Source organism: Bacillus rossius, chromosome 18 (genome assembly GCF_032445375.1).
Source record: "Bacillus rossius redtenbacheri isolate Brsri chromosome 18, Brsri_v3, whole genome shotgun sequence".
NCBI lineage: Eukaryota > Metazoa > Arthropoda > Insecta > Phasmatodea > Bacillidae > Bacillus > Bacillus rossius.
The window spans coordinates 26284391-26302615 of NC_086345.1; the positions used below are offsets into that span (position 1 = coordinate 26284391).

The 18225-nt window shown below is 38.1% G+C and overlaps 1 protein-coding gene across 3 annotated transcripts in view; it reads left to right on the forward strand.

Moving 5' to 3' along the window:
- The window catches only part of LOC134541199 (BAH and coiled-coil domain-containing protein 1), a 279429-nt gene that overhangs the window by 150063 nt on the left and 111141 nt on the right, over nucleotides 1-18225 (forward strand). For all 3 annotated transcript variants that reach the window (XM_063384445.1, XM_063384447.1, XM_063384446.1), the window contains exon 7: nucleotides 6742-6849. In XM_063384445.1, coding sequence (XP_063240515.1) covers nucleotides 6742-6849 — 108 coding nt within the window. The remainder of the gene's footprint in view (nucleotides 1-6741; nucleotides 6850-18225) is intronic.

Consider the following 18225-nt stretch of genomic DNA (forward strand, 5'->3'; position numbering starts at 1 on the left):
GGTGTTAACTATCGCAAAATTTTCAAAATTTTCTTTCCTATTTTGAAATTAAATAATGCGTCACAGTGCTGGACGGAATTTTAAAACTTGTTATTATGTTTGTGAATTTTTAAATTTTTTTAACACGAGTAAATTTAAATCATAATAATATTCGTTGGACAATGAAATAAAAAAAAATCTCTGAAAATTTAAGTAATAGAAACACAATTTCATTTAAAAAAGCATAAAACGTTTTCGCATACGACAATAATATTTTAGCTATTTAACTTTAGGCCAGGAAAATAAATGCACAGTTCGCATGGACACTATGGAAGGAGTCACAATAGTGCGAAAAACGCGTTGCGAATGACACATCCGTGAGGTCGAAAAAATGTTGGACGTGACATATTTCCTTATTTTATTTCCACTGTTGCTAAGTAATCGACTGGAAATGCGGTGAACGTGGTTACAAAATGAATCCGGTAGAAAAATCCGCTGGAAAAGGATAATATTGAAACATTGATGACATTTTGTGATGTTAAGGATTTTTTATGCCATTTTTTTTAATGATTTCATGGAAGTTGTTAGCCGTATAAACTGGGTAAACGTGTCTCCCTTGAATCTGTATTTGCCTAGGACAGGGGTCGGTAGACAGTGGCTAGCGAGCCACATACGGCTCTTTTCATTGGATGTTCACTGCGCTGCCACAGCACAAAATAAAAAAATAGTTGAACAAAATCAAACGGCCCAATCACAGCGCGTGTCCTGAATTTGCGAGTTCGCACCCCAACCACAGCACTCGTTCAAGTGCCTTTAGGTAGATTTCCGAGAAATACTGCCTGTTGCGATCGCAGCGATCTTTCTATATTTGTTTTTTCAAAAAAGACCTTCCCCATTTCAACCCCTGTGGTCGAATATTACTAGAGACCTGCAAAATTCGCGGATTCATTGACCTCTATAGGATAGACTCCACAGTCCTTTAAATACTCGCTGGAAATGACACCTGTTCATTGGCTACTGACGCTTGAGACGTCTCAACTAGGCTGTCCGTAATTCGGCACTTTCTTGGTTTAGTGTTTCCCACTGGCTCACAGTTCCCCGGGTAAAATGTGGGCCAATCGCAGTAGCGGTACGAAGGTATAGTTGTTTTGATGCTAGCCTATCGCGAAATGAATCCGCGAATTTTGCATGTCTCTAGTTATTACCCATTATTATGTAGAGACCTGCAAAATTCGTGGATTCATTCGGTGATAGGCAGAATTCAAACACATATACCTCTTAGATAATTTTGCTATTGGCTTACTGTTCATCTGGACGAATCTCAAACCAGTTATAAACCCTCGACCAAAGGAAGGATCGAATCACGGACAAACCAGCTGAGACGACTTACAAGTCGGCAGCCAATGAACTTGCGATATTTGCCCGAGTGTACAGGGATATGTGCAGTCTATCCTGAAGGCCATCGAAACCGCGAATTTTGCAGGTATATATACACCCATTAATGAATTTGACCGGGATTTTGCACTACTATAGATTTTATGTTAACAGTTTGGAAGTGATTTGCGAAAAAATTGCGGCAGTTATCGTGATTACGTACGTGGTTTTGGGGGTATATGGACCATGAAACTAAAAACTATATACAACTCTTCAGGAAGTCGCACCATGGTAACAATAGTTAGTATTTCTTTGAAATCTACCGGAAAGACGAATAAATTAATTCTACTTATGCCTGCGCTGAAGTGGTTTATACGTGTTATTAGATAGCAGAAAGTTTCTTACAAGTGTTATTTCAAACGGCGATAAAAACTTTCGAGTGTTCAGCTGGTCTTATGAATTTCCTAGTAAAAAACATGTCCCCAACATCTGTGGAAGGAGAAAAGGGAAATTCGCCAAACACACCGCCGCCTTAATATTGAACACGTTTGACCGTCGGAAACAGAGGTTCAAGTCCGCCGTTAACTGGTCTGGTGGGAAATCCGCTAAGTTGGCAGCGCTGATTGTCTCCCCGACGGAAACGGAAACCGCATCGCTTCAGGAGCTCTTGTGTTCTAGTTATAAGACGCGTTCGGATCCGATTACGCCCGCCACGAAGAAATAACAAGTTTTTTTTTTTTTGCGTGGTTGGTTTTTATTTAAGGGGGGGGAGGGGGGGATGTATAAAGACGCGGCGGACTGCATTGTTTGTGCCCGGTCCGATTTTCAAACATTAGCCGCTGCTTAAGTTCAGTGTTCGGAAAGACGGGGTTGACCTCTTGATTATATTTCGTGTCTACAAACAACACACTCAGCTTGCGATTGGAGAGACCATAAACGCGCAAGGTTTTTTCCCCCCCCTTAAATTATCTCACTTTTAATATTTAATGTTTTTTGCACATGAGTTCAAACAAATATCTAATGCAACCATATTTCATTACTTATAAAATTATTATTTTTTGTCTGCTAACCAAATCCTTCTATAATGGCTGTTTCAAAACCATAGAAGTACTACCAAGCGTGTTAGTGTGCCAATTGAAACTTTATGATAGCGAAACTATACCTGCAATATATTTCGTACACTTTAATGGTCATAACGAGAAAAATCGCAACTTAAAAAAAGTACGAAAGAAAATTATAGAGTCGGTTCTATTTTTGTGTGATGGCGCTGTTATCTCTAGTATTTTTTGCCGTACAAATTGTACCGATGGTTGCAAAACGTCAGTTAGAATGCCTTGAAATCAGTTTCTAGCCTCGCTAAGGCCACAATTTATTAAAACGTTTTCCGATTGCTTCCCTACTGGGAATCGGTTTAGACTCGTCCTGGAATACGGCCAGCGAGTTAGGTTACGGTCGTATCCCAACAAGGCAGTGCTTATTCACTACCTCACCCTTGCGTCTTGGAATACGACCGTAAGAGTCATAGCTAGGGCATGCATTTTTCGCGAAATAATCTGCTTGCTCGTTAGACTGCAACAAGGTATGCCATTGCTCCCCTGTGATTGGCGGCCGTATGCGAGAGAAGACATCGCCCTGTCTGGCCGGGCCATTCAGGACGAGTTTGCTTCTGCACTGGATGGCTGTGATTGGTGCGCCGACAGTAGACATGCGCCTGGAATAACCCCAGCCAACCACGAGACAGAGACAGTTATACAGAGTTTTAACGCACAGCTGGACGGAAAATATTTTCGCGAAAATTACATGGCCCTAGTCATAGCTGAAGACGTGAAGAGGGAAATGTGGCAACGACATGAAATAAGTTGATTCCAGAAAGAAAGAAAAAAATACTCCCCTTTTTTATTTTGATCTGCACACGTCCACAACTATAGACCGGAAAAATTCGCGGGTTCAGTGACCTTCAGGATAGACTCCAATATCCTCTACACACTCGGGCAAATGCCAACTGTTCATTGGCTGCTGACTTGTGAGTCGTCACGACTGGGTGGCCTGTGATTCGACACTTCTACGAGTTAGGGTCTCTAATTGGCCCTCAGTCCTCCAGATTAACAGTGGACCAATGGCAGAATCAGCACTAAGGTATAATTATTTGAATTTTAGCATAACACGTAATGAACGCGCGAATTTTTCAGCTCTCTAACTACAACTGTAATAATTTTGAGATACGGATATTTCACGGATTCATAAAGACGCAAGCTAGAATGCAAACCTTTATGCCCTCGCACTTTGTTCATAATTGGACCGCAGTTATTTGGACTCGCCCCTTCAGACCGTGAGCCAACAATCACAACTAGCAGATATGTGAGTGAATCAGGTAGTTCCGATTAACACGAACAAAAACTTGCTCGCTAAGAAATCAATCAGCCAATGGAAAAACAAACATTGGTAGAGCAAACGTAAGACTTTGAATTCTAATCTGACGCCAGACGTATACGTGAAATTTCCGGGTCTGTAATAATAATTAGAGACCTGAAAAATTTGCGGGTTCATTACGTGCTATGCTAAAATTCAAATAATTATACCTTAGTACTGCTTCTGCCATTGGTCCACTGTTAATCTGGGAGGACTGAGGGCCAATTAGAGACCCCTCACTCGTAGAAGTGTCGAATCACAGGCCACCCAGTCGTGACGACTCACAAGTCAGCAGCCAATGAACAGTTGGCATTTGCCCGAGTGTGTAGAGGATATTGGAGTCTATCCTAAAGGTCATTGAACCCGCGAATTTTTCCGATCTCTAATATTAATACTGTTAGTTGTAGGCATTATGTTATGACGTAATTATATTTATTTTTTTCTGATGTATACTTAAACGGAGTCAAAATTTAAATGTTAAAAGATAAAAAAAATGTTATGGCAGAAAACTTATGATACAAATATGGCGTCTTCGGTCGTTTTCACAATGTCAGTACAGGTTCGTTTTCAAAATGACGCGGACATGAAAAAAGTAAGCTTTAGATATTTATTTATTAATTTATTAATTTATGTATTTATTTATTTACTAACTAGCTGAAGTACGCGGCGTTGCAAGTACTAAACCACCCTTGGGAGCTGATTTTCGGAAAACCTCGTTCACAGTTGAGGTCTATCTAATATAAGCAACATCACTGCCAATTTTAAAGTCGGGCACATTTACTTGAAAGTAGTAAAATTTTTCATCTTCAACGTCCCCGCAAAATTTGAACAGAGACGAAGAAGGCACCAACAATGCAATTAAATAGACATTGCCATGGAGACGAAGTAAGCACCAATAATGCAACATTCGTTGCTATGGGGATTTTCGACCAAAAAAGGGAATTTTGATATTAGCGCTGCCCGAAATCCTCCCTTAGGAGATTAATTTTCAAAAATAACGAAACAAATGTTATTATATTTCTTTTGAAGAGTATATATTTTTTCAAAATTTCGTCATCATAACTTTAAAAGAAAATCTTATTTCATAATTATATCATAATCATATTTCATATACAAAATTTACCACCCCTTTTCATCCCTTTTAGCGATTGAATGTCAAAAAAACCTTTTCCTAGTGCCTACTTACGTTACTCAAGGAACTCCTATACAAAATTTAATGCTTCCAGGCCCACCGGTTTAATCTGTGCGTTGTTTGTTAGTCAGTGATAAGCGTTTTATTAAGTAGAAGAATTAACGTCTTTATAGGCGCCGAAGTTAAGTCGACACGTCTTCTCGAACAATTAACCATATATCTAAATTAACTGCCATTGTATTAGCTCTTAAAAAAAACAATTCAACGTAACGAATAGAATGTATGTAAGGGCAGTTATTTTTTGCGAAAAAAAAAAATCGTTATCTCATTAGCAAGGAAACTTTACAAACGCCTACAATGAGATTGTTTGCAAATTTTGTGACTTACGCAACCACAGCACAGCTTATTAAAGTTTATTTACGAACATAAAGTAGTGCACACGGGCAGGTATCTTTGGCGAATAAAACTGACCGCTCTTTAGACTGCAAAAAAAAAGGTGTGCCCTTGCTAGCTATTGTTTCCTTGTAATTGGCGGTCGTCTGCAAGAGAAGCCATTGCCTTATTTGGCCGGGCCAATCAGGACACGCGTTTGCTTACGAATTGAATTGCTGTTATTCGTGTTGAGACAGTAGACATGCAACTGAAAGAAACTCAACCATTCACGAAACATAGACTGAACGTATTTAAAACGTAAACAAACATGGCTGCCACCGCAGCAAAATACTGTCGCCGTAGTAACGTAAATGGAGTCCTCATGCGTGCCATTGTAGAGTTTGTACTCTCTTCCGAGATTTATGTCTCTACGTAAGTCATCTCTGTCTGTTCCCGGGTTATTGTAGAGCAGGCCCGAGGGGGAATCATACCCCGCCATATTGAATTCACTCCGCCATCTTGAATTCAATTATCTTAACGTTTTTTAAATTATTCGTGCAAATTATTGCCATTACAAAGCCCACCTAAAACATAGGTATCTAATCGCATTTACTTGATAGTTTGGTCCATCATTATTTGGACAGCTGAAGAAGCATTAATTTCTTACGAAAAGCTTAGCTACGCCACGTAGCACGAAATTTATTTCACGATGGAATATACAGATCCGACATTACGTTGGTGACGCTTTGTTAAGTGTAGTCATACGTGTTAATTGACGTGTAAAAATAGATTTCGCAAAAAAGTTTACAGTCTTTATTGACCGGAAAATTATATTTAAGTCCGGTAATGTTGGTTTAATTATATTATTTTTCGAATTTCGGGGACTGCTTTATCATACCGTACCCGAACAAGATTCGAATTAATTTTAATTGAAAAGACGTAATTTAGGTTCATACATGTTGCAGTTAACCAGCCAAACTAATTGGAATGGAGAAAAAATCTAAGCCATGGAAATTAATATAAAAAAAATTATTTCATGGTAAAATACCAAGCAAATTCTTTTAAAGAGAATGGAAACTGTTATAAGATTATTTCACTACAATTAATTTCAAATAAGCATTTTATCATGTATGCGTTTAAAATTGGCAATAATATTTTGAATTATTACATTTTAAAGTTAAATTGATTCAAATAACACATCAAATTTGACTGATTATCCTAGAAAATTTCAAATATGTTGATAGTTTTCTATCATTATACACGTTTCTCTTTTGGGTTAGCATTAAAGGACTATGTATAACAAAATTAAATGAATTAAAAAAAATAAAAATAACAAAAGAAACGAGCACGCTCGAAAGAATTCTCGTCTGCAGAACGTTTTAATGAGAGCCCTGCTTGATTCGTAATGAGGCTGCCTTATCCGAGACCGCCGGCTCACACTCAAGCCGCCATCTTGTGTTTTGTTTGTTTTGCAGTTCTCCAGCCTCAGTGCGAGGACCGGGTGGCCAATGGGATCGCTCCGTGGGCGGCCGCGACGACCCACAACCCCGCCCTAACTCCGCCCACTTTGTGGCAGTACCCCGGTGAGCAAAGTTTCTGTGTTTTTTTTTTTTTTTGTACTTTTAAAGTTACGTGCGCGCACGTTTTTATGTGTTTTTCTGTCGCCTTGTGTACCTGAACCGTGTCAATTTATTGCGTGGACGTAGTTCCGTCTTCCCGCAAGAGAGCGCGCGGCGGTCGAGAGCCGCTCGCAGCGCTATCTAGCAATCGCCGGCGGAACTCCGTGGAACTGTGACTTCTTTTTTTTTTTCCCCTCCCGGCATGCAGCTAGACAATCTCCCGCCTTATGCCGCCCGGCTAGTATTCTTTGTTCCCTAGAAAGATATTGCTTGCATTTCGAGTCGGAGTTTCGTTGCAGGCGGTTGATTGCGCGCACGTACGGGACTTGCAGAGTTGCAACGTCGCGGTATGAGCTGCAAGGCTGTCACGGAGTGTAAAGTACGTGGTTTTTGTGTTCGTGGTGTTGGTGAATCATACTCGCGGTGACTAAGCGTAGCAAGGGCTGTGTGGAGTTTCTTCCTTGCAATGATCGCATCTAGCGCCCAGCACCGTGCGTTTCATGGGCGCAGGAAAAAGTTACGTAGATCGGACGAACTAGGTAAATAATTTTAACAAATTTTTGTGACGTGTTACCGTTTCAGCAAATGCGAGTGGTAAATTTACAGTGTGTGCTATCATTTTCAAGCTGGATTATTTCCTGTCGGAGAAATAACTTTTCCCGGTGGGAAGTTCCAGAAATGTAAGTTTTATTTTTGGTTTGCTTTGTGAGTTTTCCCAGGTAATAATACGCAGCTTGCATCTCCCAAATATACAATTGTTTGTGGTTTAGAATCAGGGTAGGCCACGACTTCTGAATGTAAACGCAATCATTGCCAAACATATTTGTAATGCCTGTAATTGAAGTTGGGAACATTACTTTTCAGTTTATCAGTTAACAGGAAATGCTCGTGCTGTGAACTAACTACGCAGTACCTACAATGGAGCTACTTAAGTCTGTTTTAGGTAGGCAGCGTTAAGCGGGGTGAAATAAAAGAGTTCTCTCAAAAAGTCTTTAATTTATACATTTCTTCCATCAGACTCATTCTGAATATTGGTAAACACTTAAAACAAAATTTATATTAAATAATTTTGTATCTTTAGATTTTTAAGGAAACTTTACTTATACGGCGCGACTTCAGATAAACGTATAACAATTAAAATTAAATACGTAGAGATTAAAGGCGTATTTACAAGTGAATAGTCAAAATAAAGTAAACAAGTCCGTTTACAGGAAAATATGTTTCAGATGTAAGATAAGTTGTTAACATAACTGTTAGGCTGTGTGTTTGGAAAATAAATTATGAATAATTTTATATGTAAATATTTACTTGCCTTCCATTAAACTGCAATGGGCCTAATCGTTCTCGACAGTTATTCAAACATATTTTTTTTATTAAACTATGTTATCCGGGGGGGGGGGGGGGGGAGGAAATTCCGTCTAGGGGCGGTGAAAGTTTTCCTCTGCATTATAAACGCATTAATTAAAATGCACGTTGTACTCTTGATATTTTGTGTTTGACAAAGAATGTCATCATAAATTAATCATGGAAGTGAGAGAACTTTTATTTTAAAAGGTGAAGGGAGGACGTGAATTTAATGCAACATGAAAACATCTGAAAATAGAAAATTTAATTACAGAATAAGAATTCCACCGTATTACTTATATATCTTTTTGCAGGTATTGTACGTTTCCATTCATTTAAGTGCACGCAATGATTGCCTAATGCACATCCACCAAACAGAAATCAATACTTCAACCTAGTGCGCCTCAACAATTGCTGCGTTTGACAGTGAAACATAAGGATAAAAAAAGCACGTAAAGTACAGCCACAAACGCCAGTCACGGTTCAAGATTGACGATGTCAAATGAATTCTGCGTAGCCTGCGAATAGGTTGAAGAAACTATGTCGTCTTAAACAAGATTAAAGCACAAATAAATTGAAACTGATCTAAAAAGAAAGTGAATATGGAAGTATAGTAATCGCGCTTCACAAAATTGCGTGATATTCTCGAGTTTTTTTTTGAAATAACCAAATTACAATAAACAGTAGGGGAAAAAATATTTTTACTGACTGTGAGCCATAAATACGACAAAAGATGCCACGGCATATAAAATTACATATTTTTTTTCTAATCTGCAAAAAATATTTTAGTCGTGCATTTAAAATAAATAAGCGTAACAATGCTCGAAATTGCAACTTTCAAACACAATTGCTTGATGGATATTAAGTAACTAAAGCTTTGTATTAAAAATAGTTTTCCATTTTAAAAAATTGGCACACAAGTTCAAAAATATTTGGATACAACAAAATAGTTGTTTACAACCAATCAGGAACGATCGCAAATATACGTATGTATTCTCGTATTCCACTATTAACCATATTATTGTGTTGGCTAAATTGATTACATATATTTAGGGTTTGTTTATTTGAATTATCTATTATTGGAACACAACCGACGATATATTTTTTTCCGTTGCATCGCAAACACAGCTCCGGTTTGTTTTTTTGAAGAAACAAACAAGTAGACTATGTAAGACAGCGTTACATTCGTATTATTTCACGATTTTATTTTGCACTGTAAGCTTATTGGCCGGCATTTTAAAAATATTTATAACGTAGTCTTAAGGCAAATACCGTAATACGTCCCTATTACGATATTTGCGTAAGGTCAACTAATACGTATTGTTAGCTGCTGTTGATTTTGTCACAATTGCAACCATAATCGAAAGGAATTAATTTTTGATTTCACACCACTTAAATTGGTCAATATATCAGTTAAGTAACTCAATTATCATATTTAAGTTATCTCAACTACAAACTTGCACCTTCCACCAAAATGTCACCCTACTCTTGCCTGTTGAGATGTGTATCCTTAACTATTATTTTTTATATTCTTAATACACTTAAGTCTGTATTAGTGCCAGATAATGCGTTATATGATTCTGAATGTCACGATGGAACTTTGATATTTAATATTCTATCGGTAATATTAATTTATGAACGGATACATATATATCCAAGGTGAAGGTAATCTTATTAAAAAAAAAAAAAAAAAAAAAAAACACTTTAAGCCAATAGGTGAATATCACAGTTGCACACCACATAACATAATTCTAAGCTCGGTTCGCACACAAAAACAGCAGTTGGAACATTCCAACTGATTCCCCTCTTACCCCATTTTCAGTTTCAAACGTTTGAATTTTGTCAACTGTCATCACGAGAAGCAGTTGGTAACCTGAATACACGCATTTGACCCCGCCGTACTGGTTTTAACGACTCGCAATTAAATACCGTATTCAGATTAGTTTCACGTGTTATCTTTGAAATGTAAGTATCAAAACAATCGCTAGCTACCCTGTGCCCCTGACGTAGTGTATGCTGATTGGTCGCGAACAGAAATCGGGGCACAGCACAGAGAGAAGTTAGACGTTTCAGTTGCTAAGCGTGTTCTGTTTTTCTGTGCGTGAGTTATTATTGGGTCGTTACTACAACGCCGAAATACCACAACGCCGAACGTACAATAACGCCGAATACCATAACGCCGAATGCCAAATTGACCGCAACGCCGACAGCTAGAAAACTGCTGTGTACCACAACGCCGAAATACGGTAACGCCGATGTTGCTGGGGGGGGGGGGGGGGGGGGGGGCTGCACAGTAGCAAAATGAAAAACAACTGAATTAATTTGTGTGTGTTTCTTAAATGTATCTTAACGCCGAAATACCACAACCTAACCTAGGCTAGCCTAACCTTACCTAACCTTACCTAACCAAACCTAACCTAACCTTTGTGGCAGTCCTGCAATGACATTTTTCGGCGTTAATGTATTTCGGCGTTGTGGTACACAGCAGTTTTCTAGCTGTCGGCCTTGTAGTCAATTTGACATTCGGCGTTATGGTTTTCGGCGTTATTGTACGTTCGGCGTTGTGGTGCGTCCCCGCTATTATCCAATGTAGAGCCTAGCAGGTGCCGTTTAAAATCAAGTGCAACAATTTGTTTTGTTATTAGTTGGTATAAAAATTCTTGAATTTAAATTCGAGACCACAGTAGGAAGAGGGTAATATCAACAATGTCGAGCCCAAGGAGTATAGAAATTAACTGAGATTTCACTCCTAGGTTAAACATTATTTTTTTCAATCACACATCGTAAAATCAAATAAGTTTAATTTTTTCCCGAACTATATCAGGATCTAGGGTATTCTTAGCATTCTCTGAGTTCAGGATCTAGGATAGTTAATACTTTTATAGTTTTAATAAAATATTGTCTAATTTGTATTTTATTGTCTTGATATTCAATGACATAGAAACTAAGGATATTTATGTGATTGCATTAGAAATGTGTCAGTGGTAATGTGGTTAGTGGTTTCGTTGGTGGTCTAAAACATCATTAGTTAACATAACCATCTTTGGCTCGTCAAATCGTGATATTAATTTGCATAAGTGCACATCTAATGCAATACACACAAATTGGTTTTATTTAAAGTTTCAGCAACAACCGACGCAAATACGCAAATAGAAATTGACCGCTCAATAGCGCCTCTAATATTCAACTGATACATTCAAACGCACATGGTTACACAAAAATTAACATAAATGTTGGTATTTAAACATGAACATTTACCGAGGTATTCCGATCCCTTTACGTTTTGTTGCTACAAATTATTTAATAGCTTGCGTCGTATTTAATTTTTTTAAATATACAAATTAGACAGGCAAATCCAACAAAATAACGATATTTTAATGAGCGTGATTAAAAAAAAACAAGGTCTCCAACCTGACGGTGTAACATTTGTTGATTCGCACCTTTATTTTAAAAAGAAAGTTGTGAAGTGGTTTCCTCAACACCAAAATGTTTTACGAGTCAAAATAATTATATTAACATAGTAAAATCATAGATCGTTCACAATTCACATTATTAAAAATGATTTTTAATTTAGCTCTGGATGTGAATGACATTCTGATGTTGGTATAGACGGAATCGTTAGTGTACAATAAGCGCATCATAGGCCCTATCCCTGAGCGAGGCAGCGACATAACAATACGACATGAAAACAATATTGCTGTAAGTCATTTGAGAGATCTGAAAAATTCGCGGTTTCATCTTCGGGGTAGGTTGGAATCCAAACTCGTTTACCTTTTTGCCGATACTGTGATTGGGCCACGGTAAATAATGTATGAAGGATTCTGAGCCATTGGATAACCTTCAACAAAAGAAGTAGCAGATAGGAAGCAAGCAAATAAGGGAAGTGGTCTAATGAATCAGTATCCAGTGATCATGTGTTACTGTCCCGAGTACACACATGATTTTGACGTGCATCCTAGATGTTACTAAAAGCACGAACTTTTCCAGTCCTTAGAAATTTATTATTTATTTTCTACTGATATTTACAGTAAATCATAAGCAAAAAAAAAAGGTTTTAACTTTCATGTAAACACATTACAGCATACTACTAAGAAATATTTTTTTAAATAAGTCATGAAGCCGCCAGTTTTTATGAAATAGGTACAATTAAGTAACTTGTGCTGCAACTGTTATTTTAATAGAGACCGACTATACTTTGCAGTTGGTACTACTTCGGAGATGATTGGTAGGTACGGACTTATGTAATTTTCTAATTAATGATTCGCATCCCGCATATTTTTCACATAAGTTCGTAACCCTACGTTGGAGGTTAGACTTTATTATAAAGATGCTACAAAAACGGTTGATTTTTTTATAATCCGTAAAGCACGCCTGCGATTAAAAACGATCTACGTTCGCTTTGCTCTCGCAGAATAAACTATGGTTTTGTTCGCATGGGCAGCTTCTGGCCCTAGAGTGTAGTGGGTGTGGAGGGGAAAACGTAGTGAGTGCAGAAAGTGTAGAGGGCGTGAATACTACCACTCGAATGCATGCAGACTGATGAAAATAATCATTCTTGTTAAAATAACGTGTAATACTAGCCATAAGTTGTAAGAGGAACTGTCAATCTCAAGACTTAAAAATGTCTAATTTTTATTGTAAATTTATGTATAAATATTTGCTGGAATGAGCAACTTTTTTTAAAATTTAAACTTGTTGTACGTGTTTTTTTATTTTTTTTTGTAATTGTTATATAATTATTTATAAATCACATTGTTACTGTCATCCATAAGTAGAGTCGAGATTCCACATTACGAAATTTGATATTCGAATTCGTAATTCTTTCTCGTCCTCATCTTCTATACTACATCACGTCTTTGTAAGGTGGCCGGATAGCAGTGATGTTCTTTCTCCGTTACATCGTCGTTTGTTGTTAATTAAAACGGACGGTGGAAAACGCCCTAAATGAGCATACAGATCGCTGACCCTAGCGGCGAAGTAGATTAATTAATTGTCCAATCATTGAAGGGCTTTCGTGTCAATGGAACTGTCAACATCGTGTGTCATGGGCGTTCGCAGTTGGTGCGTCGTTGCAGGTTACATAATGTGTAGCTTTGTTTGCATTATTTATCTGAATATTAATTTAAATACCAAAAAAAAAAATATTTCCCACTGTCGATAAAATGAGCAATAATAATACTAATTAAAATTATAAAGTTTATAATTTTAAAAATTACTAATGAGGTTGTAAACACTAAACAATAACATTGTATTTATAAAATATACATAGTAAACCAGTAAATTAATAATACTGTATTTAAAATTATCGATTCAAGTAAAGGTTTCAGTCAAAAATTATGATTGAAACGAAAAAAAATGTATCACTTCTTACGCGGCTACGTAGGTGCAAGCACATTTTTTTTTTAAATTTAAATTTTGAAAGTGTTGAAAAGTTGTACTTTAAGCATTGGGGGAGGGGTCACGGCAAAGTTTTTTTTTGTTGCTACCGGTCGTTGATTTCTCTCTTACAACCCTGGTCAGAATCCGTGTACCGGCAGCGCTAGACGTCACACAATGCAACAATTACTGCCACGCGGGAACCTTACTTTTCTCTGTTTACGGTAAAGCCGGGGTTTAGTATTTTTGACGTGACAACGTCTAATAAATCGATGAACGCCGGCTGAACGAACGAAAACGTGTCCCGTTACGCACCTTGTCCCGTTACGCTCATTGTACGCTTGCGCCGCATCTGTCTCTCTTCCACTTGATTGGAACAACCATCGAGTTGACTTTTTCGAGGCACATTAAGCTTGAAACACTCCCATTCGTTTCCTACTTTTCCTATCATCGTCCTATCCTTAACAGAATAACACAGATTGTAAGAATTTAAATATCAAACATGTATAAAAGTTATAGTTAAAATAATCTCTTCGTTAAAGTAATAAATATATTTGAATTAATGAGTGGAAATAAAAGTAAATTTATCAATCAAATTGTAGATTTCATTTCACTCCTTCTTTGTATCCATACAAAAAAGTGATAATTCAATAAAAATGATTCAATTTTATTCATAAAAGTATGCGATCATTTCATCAATGTTTTGTTATGACGTTGTACCGTTAAACTATCGTCCGTAAACCGACTTTACAGACAACCAATTTTTTGTTATATAGCTTTTATCGGAGCCGTTTCATTATATTGTCCAGAATTTTTGTCTGCCAATCAAATGATACGATAGTCGACGTTATCTGCTCCGGCAGCGACTTCTAGCGGCGGGTGCGGAAACTACGTGTGATACCGGTCAAGAAGTACAGTTGAAAGCACAATTTGTGTATATTTATCGTGCTATACATTATTTTGAAGAATTATGCGTTAAATTTCGTGTCCGAGTTTCGTATTGTAACAGTATTTTTTTGTAACAATGAGAGCACATGAATTTGGTCGTTACCGATGTCAGATGTTTACACATCACTGGCGAGTATATACTGAAATACTCGCTAACGTGTTTTTTTTCCCTAACCTAACTTAAAACAAAGTGTATTTGTAGGAGGGGCCGTGTTAGGGAGGTACCTAGGTGCGTCTCAGGCCGAAGCCTATACGCCTAGTCATGCTGGGATTAGCCATGCAGGGAGAAGGTCGCATGGGGGACGTACCACAACGCCGAAATACACCAACGCCGAAAAATGTCATTGCAGGACCACAAAGGTTAGGTTAGGCTAGGTTAAGTTAGGTTAGGTTATATTACGCTAGGTTAGGTTAGGTAAGGTTAGGTTTGATTATGATATTTCGGCGTTAAGGTACATTTAAGAAACACACACAAATTCATTCAGTTGTTATTTCGGCGTTCTGGTACACAACAGTTTTCTAGCTGTCGGCGTTGTGGTCAATTTTGACATTCGGCGTTATGGTAACGACCCGGTCGCATGCATCGTGTGCTAGGACGGGATTGGCCAGCCATGGCAGCGATTGAAGCCACGACACTCTTAATTCGAGATTAAAGACACGGGGGAAACCCTAGGCACAGTCATACTGGATGCAAGGGCATGCATTAAGGCCCCTGTCTACCCGGGCACACACACGGTGCGCAGAGCTTCAGGAAAAACAACGCGATTTCAAAACCACCCAAGATATCCGAGTGGGGTCTGCTTAAGAAAAGCATTTAAGAGTTCGCTGAGGGCCGGTTAGTAGTTCGGTTTGCGGATTATGTTTTAAAACTGTATTTTTAGAAGAGTGAAAATGACTAATAGGCGTGTTTTCAGAGTAAATTTTAGGCATAAAACAACCGGTACAGATTTTTGAAAATAACTTACGGGCCTTGTATTAATTACACCTTCATATACATTTCTCCGCCATATAATGTAACGGTCACCGCTCATATTTCACACTTGCCGTATACACGAGAAGACTGCGCGCCAGTTCACAGCCTAGCGCTTAGAGGCGATACCGCGCTAGAAATACCATCGAGCGTCGCGCTTATCATCCCGCCTCACTAACACACATACACCCCTGACGAGGCGGGCCCCTTAATTGCGTAGGGGTGTACAGAATATAGAGGACTGTATGGATGAAGAGTGGCTCAGAGTAGAAGAGAGTCCATCTATAGCGTGTTTCATGCGTCGTTTTGCATTGTGCATTTGAATGAGCATTAAATATCTTTCCGCCATAGCGCTGTCCTTTTTGCTAGGTTTTATTTTTAATGAATCTGAAACATTGTAAAATGTTAAGTAAAATTAGGAATATGAATTTTGGAAATACATTTTCTTGTTGTATTTCGCCAAGAGCATCATATAATAATATTATTTTTATATTTATAAGGATACGTAATTGAAGGACGCCATTTTGTTTTCAGTTATTTTTGTCAACCATTTTTTATATCATTTAATACGAAATTTATTTGCTCTTTTAATAGTTGCACCTTGTTTTTATGGAATATCTTGCTATAAATAACTTATGCTGTGAAATAATAATTAGTGTTTAGCATTGAATTATATTTGTGTCAGAATGACTAAAACTGTAATAATACTGTCAATAGACACTATTTAGTTGGTGTTAGAAAAAATCAACAATTAGTAAAAAAAAAAATATTATAATTAACGTTAGGTAAACAAAATAAGACTTGTAATGCTAACAAGCATGGCAGTTAGACAATCTGGCAACAGTGTTCGCAGTTTGCTCCGTACTGCGATATAAGCCCGCACGGGGCCACTAATTTCGAAAACTAAATGAATTACTACACAGCTCACATACGAAGGGAGCTCCCCAGAACGTGATCTGTTTTGTACAACTAATTGATATTATGTACTACACAGATCACACTTGTAGGTACACTCGCTAGTATGTAATGTACACTCCCGATCTGTAGAGACCGGGAAAAAATTCGCAATTTGATTTCGCTAAAGGCTAGAATCCAAACGCGTTTATGCCTTTTTGCTGTTTCAGTGAATTGGACCAGAGTTTTTTCTGAAGGAATCTTGAGCCAATGAATGACCCTAAACGAAAGAAGTTTTATCGAATCACAAGCATTCCGGCTGACATGTGTCACGAGTCATTAGCCAATGAGCAGGTGTGATTTTCCCGAGTACATAGAGGATCATGGAGTCTATCCTACAGGTCATATTGGAACCGCGAATTTCCAGACAATACTGATCGGTTCTCGAACATACCCGAAGTTGGCTTCCCCGCCCGTGCGACTTCGCGGTCGGAAAAAAAAAAGTCATCAATTTGCGCGATTTAATTTATTTTCCACGATTTTAAACAGTGTTTTAAATGTCGCAGACCGAACGAACGAATTTTTTGGTAGAATTTTATTTATGTAACAAACCTAAGGCCGGGTTTATAAACTACGCTAGGTAGAGACCGGAAAAATTCGCGTATTAATTTCATGACAGGCTGAAATTCAAACATGTGTACAATTCTGCTGGTTCTGCTATTGGCTCGCATTTTAACTGGAGCTCTCTGAACCAATGAGTGACTATCGACCAATGAAGCGTCGAATCACAAGCTGCCCAGTGGAGACGCCTCACAATTTAGCACCCAATGAACACGCGTGTTTACTTGAGAAGTGCAGAGGATTAATGGAGGCTATCCTAGAAGTCATTGAATCCGCGAATTTTTCCGGTCCCTAACGCTAGGAAATCAACGTCGCAACAATGCCACCAACGCAAGAAAATCACGGCCGTTTGTAAAGCACGCAATTCGCATGACGTCACCAACCCTACAACTGGAAATTAATGGTAAAACCTTAAAAACGATTTCCTACGTTGGGCTTCATTTTATAATTCATATTTATCACGTAAACTAATTAAAAAAAAGGTTAAAAAATTGATTTGTGTTGTTTCCTTTCATCGTACGAAAGTTTAACGTAAAAGAACATCGTTGGCTTCTATTAATATAACGTCTGCGTCTCGAAACGGCTTCGGAACACATCCATTCTAATATGGCCGTCGAGAACCGAAGCCAACGCAAGAAAGTTTCAAGTTGAACAATACTTGCGTTGCGTTACTGCGCCTTGCGTATTCTCTAAACCGGTGCTCTGAAATGTGGTTGTCGAACATTTTGCATCTCGTGTTCTCGCGTAAGTTCATAAACCAGGCCTAAGGATCTGTAAGCCACGCACAGAAATAAAGTACGCAACGACGCAACCAGCAACTGACGTAAAACAATCACACGGTCTTTACAGGGACGTAGGACCCGGGGGGGACAGGGGGGACGAGTCCCCCTGAACTTTTTGGGTGGAGGGGACTGTCCCCCCCCAACTTTCTAGACCGTGATATTTTTATTTTATAATATTATTCTGCCCAACTTTATTTGTAATTTCTTCACTCATCAAATTTTATCTTAAGGAAACAATACTAATTTTAACATCGATGTATCCAATGGTTAGATACAAAAATTGCTTAAAAAGCGCTATTTTGCACTTTTAAAATCAAATTTTTCCGGTGGAGGACCCCCGGACCCCCCGCCTTAATAAGAGGGGAATGGGTTTACATGACATCAAAATCATTATTTGTCCCCCCC